The sequence below is a fragment of the Ochotona curzoniae genome, unplaced genomic scaffold, assembly GCF_017591425.1.
Source record: "Ochotona curzoniae isolate NIBS_2020 unplaced genomic scaffold, NIBS_Ocur_1.0 patch423, whole genome shotgun sequence".
Classification (NCBI taxonomy): domain Eukaryota; kingdom Metazoa; phylum Chordata; class Mammalia; order Lagomorpha; family Ochotonidae; genus Ochotona; species Ochotona curzoniae.
This window is the reverse complement of record NW_024466999.1, coordinates 549,690-555,850: the sequence shown is the minus strand read 5'-3', so window position 1 is coordinate 555,850 and position 6,161 is coordinate 549,690. Positions and strand designations below refer to the sequence as shown.

The window sequence follows — 6,161 nt, the reverse complement described above, 5'->3', positions numbered from 1 at the left end:
TTTGCCTTTCAAATATAAATGTCTTTACAAAATGAAGAAGAAACTAGAATTAGGAGCTGGGACTCAAGGCCAGGAATTGGGGGGCAGGGGCATCCTAACTGCTAAGCCATGACTGGTCCTTTTCCAGACAGGATCCCGTGGGCCACCCACCCACACGCCCCGGGGCTCCAGTCTCTAACCGTGACCCCCTGCACTCAGCCCTCACACTCCTGTAGGAACATCACACTCCAAGCCAGCACTGCCCCCGCCACCAGCAAGCAGGGGCAGAGTTCAAGTCCTCGCGCTCCTCATGGCTCCTCCAGGACAAGCAGGCCTACTCCTCTTCCTCCACCCCTGCCACCATTGCCCCCACTGTCCTGCATCCAGGTCTTAACTCCACCCCCCACCACGACCAGAGGCTTCCCAATGGCCTCACAAATTGAAACTCCATAAAAGGGCTTATCACACACCAAGCCAGCCACCTGTCCCAAAGAGCTCTCAGCAAGGACACCCACCCCTGCTCCCATCATTGCTCCCTCCTCACCTCCCCCAAGACCCAGCCTGAGACACCTGTGCCCAGTACCACCACCACCCTGTTACTCCTCCACCCATCTTGCAAGGGTCAAGCTGCCTCCTGGGGGTTCCCAGAAGCCCTTGGGTTGTTCACATCAGAAAGGGGAAGAGTTACACTTTATTACCATCACTTAACAATCAGAGTCCCACACAAAGCGCGGGCTGCCTACTCCTTGTTTGCCATGGTAACTGCAACACCAGTAACTGTTCTCAGAGGAAAACCACTCCTTGGGGTGGGGGGGGGTGAGTCAAGCAGCACAGCCCTCCCCACAGTTATCTATCATGGTGGCAGGTAGCTGGGCTGGAGTTCCAGTGAGCTGGGCTCCTGGCAACAGCAGTCAGTCCTGGCTCGGCTGGCAGGAAGACACAGTATGATTTCAGGAGCCAGTGGCCAGACTGCGGGGCAATGGCAGCAGCAGAAGGGACTTGAGCATCATCCAGCCGGGCTCCACAATGGGCCAAGCACCTGGCAAACCAAGGCATCCTCCTGGGTAGGCCTGGGCCTAGGCCAGGCCGCCCTGGGGCTCCGCCAGTCCCAGCAAGTCCTCGGCCAGGCTGGTGAGCTCATTTTCCTCGAGCGCCTCCACTAGGCGCTGCAGCGTGGCGCGGCGGCCCTCGGCCTGCACAAAGCGCCGCAACAGCTGGAAGGCCTGCTCATACAACCCCTCACGCTCGTACTCGTAGGCCAGGGAGTCCAGCGCCGGGTCCCGCAGCGCCCGGCAGCTGCGCTGCAGCGAGCGCCCCACCTTGCGCCATTTGAGGCCCACGGAACGGGCGAACGTCTGCTGGTCCTGCAGGCTCAGCGGCCGGTTCACTGCGGAGAGCGAGCGTGGGGAAAGCCGAGTGAGTGCGGAGACCCTGGGGCTGGCACCCCTTTCCCAACAGCACCCATCCCTTGCCAATCTCCAAGGAGCGAGCCTGGAGATACTGCCTCTGTGCGTGTGCCTCACCTATGGGCAGCCCCTGGAAGAGAAAAGTCTGGACAGGTGGCGGCAGCAGCGGCAGCTTCTCTTCCGATGGAGAAGTGATCAGAGGCTGCGAGGGAGCCAGCCCAAGCTTCACATCACCCGCTTGACCCTCCGAGCCGCATGTCAGATTCCGGACCGCATCCTCCAGCTCCACTAGCTCCTCATCCGGGAGCCGGTCGGGCTAGAGGAGGGAGTGCGCCATCAGAGTTGGTGGCCTGGGGACAGAGCCCCTCATCCTCGCACCCCCCGCTGGCCTGACTCCGGCCCAGTCGCACCTTCTGAGCCAAGATACAGCTCAAACAGCGCTCTTCGTCTGTCAGCCACGCGTCCAGCACCTCGGCGCCTGCACGCAGCTCCAGCTGCAGGTGCAGGGAGGGTTGGGCCAGCGCTGCAGCCAGGCTCTTCTGCAGAGCGGCGCGCAGCGCCCCCTCGCGGTAGGCGCGCAGGAAGCTGCCGCACGGTTGGCGCCCGCAGAACCGCAGCTGCGCGATCAGCTGCGGGTCGCTGCGGTGGATCTTGAGCACTTGCAGCACTTCTGGGCTCCCGCCGCTCTCTGCGGGAGGCGGGCAGTAAGGCACTGGGTGGAGGGGAGGAGCCCCGGTGCGAGAGAGGGAACAGCTGGGATGCAGCAGGTACCCCCAGAGTACCCAGATGGGAACCACAACCAAGATGCACACAGCAACAACCAAGACCTATGACAGAGGGCACGCCAGGGCAGAGCAGGTGTCATGGAGCCCCCAGAAGGGAGGCACGGGGCCACACGGACAAGATCGCTGCCCGTTGTTACGGGATGGGGAACCAGCTTGAGCTCTTCAGCCTCCACCCACGGACCAGAAGAGGAGCTCGTGGCCCCTTGGCCAGGGTCAGATCCCCCAACCAACCTCAGCCTCCTCTGGCCTCTGCTTTGAGGAGGGAAAGGGGGCCTTGACATGGTAGGTACTTGGGAGGGGTCTTGGGCAAGAAGCCCTGCAGTGAGAGGAAAAAGAGGGGAGAAAGAGGCATGATTAGCACAAAGGAGTGTGGGCAGACATCAAGCAGGAGGATGTTAGTGCAGACAAACGGCGCACACTTAGGCCTTCACTCGGGACACACAGGCCAGAAACGCGACAGAGCCTGGGCGGCAGCTAGCCAGACCCCCGCCCCACCCCCATCACCCAAACAGTTCCCTAAACAGGACGAGGCCAAGTCCACCAGGGGGAGGCAGGCGGGCCTCCCTCTACCTCTCTGGGGCCTGTATATCCACGCACCTGCCAAGGCAGTTCTCAGAGCCCTGTACAGCGTCACCTTGCACTGGGGCTGGGCGTAGACATCCGACAGCACCACTTTGTCCAGCGAAGACTCCACAAACAGGTAGGCACTGCCCACCCAATCCTCAGGCCCATCTGGCCCGGCTGCCATCTCGCCTCCTGGAGAGGCAGACAGGAGTCCCGGTCACCTCCAGCCCTGCTCTCCTATCCCACATGGTCCAGCTTGCCCCTGCACGGCAGCCCTCCTCACCATACAGAGGCAGCCAGGGCTTTTGAGGCGACAAGTTCACCATCTCCCAGGCTTAGCACAGAGTCCCGTACACCCAGCCCTATAACAGGGACCATCGCTACAGTGCCATTGCAGACAAACAAAGCACCTGGGGCCCCAATGGACCAAGACAAAGCTGCTCTCACGCCACAGATCACTGTGGCTTTTACCACAATGGACAAGAGGCCACAATGGACAGCAAGCCAAAGCCACAGCTGGCCCCCAGTTCACACTGCATCTCCGAGTGGCACTCCCAAGGGCACTGCTTCCCAACACTCTTCCTTGCCTTCCCTCCCCCCCTCACTGAGCACAGGATGGACCAATTAGAATCCACCACTAATTTCTTCCACCTGCCTTGGTGCAAAACTAGAGAGAAGAGGTGGGTTTCCTTTGCCATAAGGGAGAGAATCCTTGCAGAGAATGAAACTGACCCAGAAGGAAGTGGAGCCAGCCACTTCCCTGCCACTCCACACCCCTGCTCCTTGGACTTGGCAGTCATGTGACCTAAATCATCCCTTTGACATAAAGCTCTTGTGTTATCAACACAACCTGTCCTATCCTTACAGCTCCATAATGTCCCATCCATATTCTGTCACAAGCCTAGCCCTGCGTGGGAGATGAGAGAGGCAAAAAGCCCAGCCGGCCTTCAGCTCCACACCCCCAACCCATGACTGTCCCATCTCTTCCTCTTCATTTCTGAGACACACTAGCAAAGACACCCCTTCCCCAATCGCTCCTTTGCACACATAGGGTTACACACAGTGGGCCAAGAGAGGTCCTCGGCTCCGGCTTGGACAGACGGCGTAGCCCCACCTGGCAGCTTTTACACTGGGAACAGGGAGCCTGAGCTGGGGTGCTAAGAAGACCCAAAGACCCCTGGCCGGGGACATTCAGAGCAGAGTCTGAATCTCAGATCTACCCCCCTCCCCATCCTATTGTGAGTACCAAACCCGGGATGGTCACTCCAAGACACCCTACTGACCCTGGCCTCACCCAGACTCCGGTCAGAACGTGGAGCTCAACCCTGGGTCTAAGCCTAGGGGAACCTCACCTCTCTTGTAAAAACACATGAACACCTTCTCTATTTACCGAAAAATAACCGTCCAAAAATTATCAGGAAGTTATCAGTGTGTTTCTCTAAGCAGGACTGGAGATGGATGGGAGGCAGGGGCGGAGGGTCAGAACCGGGGAAGAGGGTGTGCTGTCCCACCGCACCAGCACTGCACAGGGGCTGAAGGTCGTGACCCTGACTTCTCCCCATCCCCTTGGGAACCCCCTCCTCCACGTCCTTCCACAAAAAGGCCCGGGTCGGGAAGCCCCGCTCCCCACCCACGCGGAGTCCGCCCCCCTTCGGGGCGGGGCTGACAACGTTCCTAGCTGGGTAGGCAGAAGGACCGCTTGGTGGGCAGGTGGGAGGATGGGACCCTGTGGACATCTCCCTCACTCCCTGCAATGCACTCATCACCAAGAGCTCCCGCTAGCACCTGGCAGGCCCCAAGCAGCTGCACCTGCTGCAGCGCGTGTCCGCGTGTCCGCAACGACCTGCGGAATAACCCACCTGGCAGCCTCCCGATCGCCGCCAGGTGCGCACGTCCGTCCACCCCTTGCAACTCGCCTCCCGAGCGCCCTAGGCCCCGCTCCAGCTCCCCTTCCAGCTGACGTTCACCCCACACCCTGACCCCGGCACCCCGCAAGGGGTCTCAGCACACAGAACTGCTCTGAACCAAGCATACCCTCGCGCAACCAGCGCGCCCACCCCTCCAAAACCCTCAACTGGGACAAGAACAAAGTCCGGGGAGGTACAGTTCCGCACCCTTCCCCACCGCCCACGGACACTGCTGCCCAGCCAGCCCCGAGGCAGGGGCAGGAAGTGTGGCCAGGGTTCCCCCTTCTGAGCCCGAGCGAGCCCACCCTGCCTCCGCACTCACCCGGCCGCCACGGCGGGGCCCGACTTGCCGCGCCCGCCAGGTTCCGCAACGCTCGGCTCCACACGCGCGGCTTCCGGGTGTGCGCCGAGGCGCCGGGGCGGTGCCACCGGCCGGGCCGCCCCGTCCGCCCGCCCCACCCCAGGCCGCCCTCGCCGCCCCCCGCCGCTCCTTCCCGCCCCTCGGCCCTCCCGGGCCAGTCTCGGGGCAAAGCCCACCTGGACCGCTGAGCAGGTAAGACGCCGGCGCCCGCGTCGGCAACCAGACCCTCCCGGGGGAGGAGACTGCAAGAACTGGGGGAGGTGGGCCCGAGAATGTGGGAGTCAGCCGAGGGCGCCCCCCTGGGGGTCACAATGCCCCCTCTCCGGGACGCGGCTTGATGATCAGCTGGATCTCCGCTACACCGGGTACTAAAGAACCCCAGATCTCCTGACGCCCCAGAGTGCACGTGGCACAGAATCCAGAAGAGACGATAGCGTGAGGCCAATCCCCGGGAAACAGAAACGGGCAGAGGGCGTGGCAGCAAATCTTCAGGTGCCGCCTTGTGCACCAGCGCCCCAGCTCCCGGGGCCTGTCCCAGGAAGTGCCCCGACACCTCCCCTGAGAGGCAAAGCCGGAGAGCAGTCTCCCCTCCCTAGGCAGATCCAGCTGTGGCACCCCTAACATCCCCGTTTCCGGATTGGCTCCCGGTCCCTGACAATGAAAACGTCCCGCCTTATTAACCCTGTAGTCTCTCTCTAGTAACCTGAGGGGGGCCAGACATGGGGTTTTTCAACTGGGACCCTGTGGTATCACCCCCCAGCTTGATGAAATCCAAGTTCCTGGGTCACACCCCTCTGGGCGAGCCTGATTTAGGAGATGAGGCCTGGAGTTGGTAGCGTGACCAGGAGTCGGGTGGGGTTTTTCTGATACCCTTGGGCATTGTCCCCCCCCTGGTGTGTTAACAGTCCAAGACAGGAAAGGGGGCAGTGGTCCTTAGTGGGCCACAACAGGGCAGAGTGCCCTCTGACCTGGAGGGGGAAGTCTGGAGCCAGGCCACTGGAAATGCCCTCCAAGTTCCCACATGGGCATTAGCTCTTGTTTCTTCTGTTTATTATTTTTGTTATTGTTCTATTTTTCTGTTATTATTTTTGTTTTGTTGTTGTGTTCTTCTATCACAGCTTAAAATTCGCATTTGTTCAACAAATCAGAAAGCAAAGGA

General features: G+C 61.0%; 1 protein-coding gene across 2 annotated transcripts; it reads right to left on the bottom strand.

The window, feature by feature from the left end:
- Positions 1-652: 652 nt before the first annotated feature.
- Positions 653-5,296, bottom strand: LOC121167689 (tumor necrosis factor receptor type 1-associated DEATH domain protein-like). 2 transcript variants are annotated; one of them, XM_040997245.1, is made up of 5 exons: positions 5,179-5,296; positions 2,768-2,926; positions 1,796-2,073; positions 1,503-1,701; positions 653-1,366 (listed from the first exon to the last, which is right to left on the bottom strand). In XM_040997245.1, the coding sequence occupies exons 2-5, from the start codon at positions 2,916-2,918 to the stop codon at positions 1,056-1,058; spliced, it is 939 nt and encodes a 312-aa protein (XP_040853179.1). In that variant the 5' UTR covers positions 2,919-2,926; positions 5,179-5,296; the 3' UTR covers positions 653-1,055. The 2 variants fall into 2 exon arrangements, with proteins under 2 accessions (XP_040853179.1, XP_040853178.1); XM_040997244.1 differs by lacking the exon at positions 5,179-5,296 and adding an exon at positions 4,964-5,038.
- Positions 5,297-6,161: the final 865 nt, after the last annotated feature.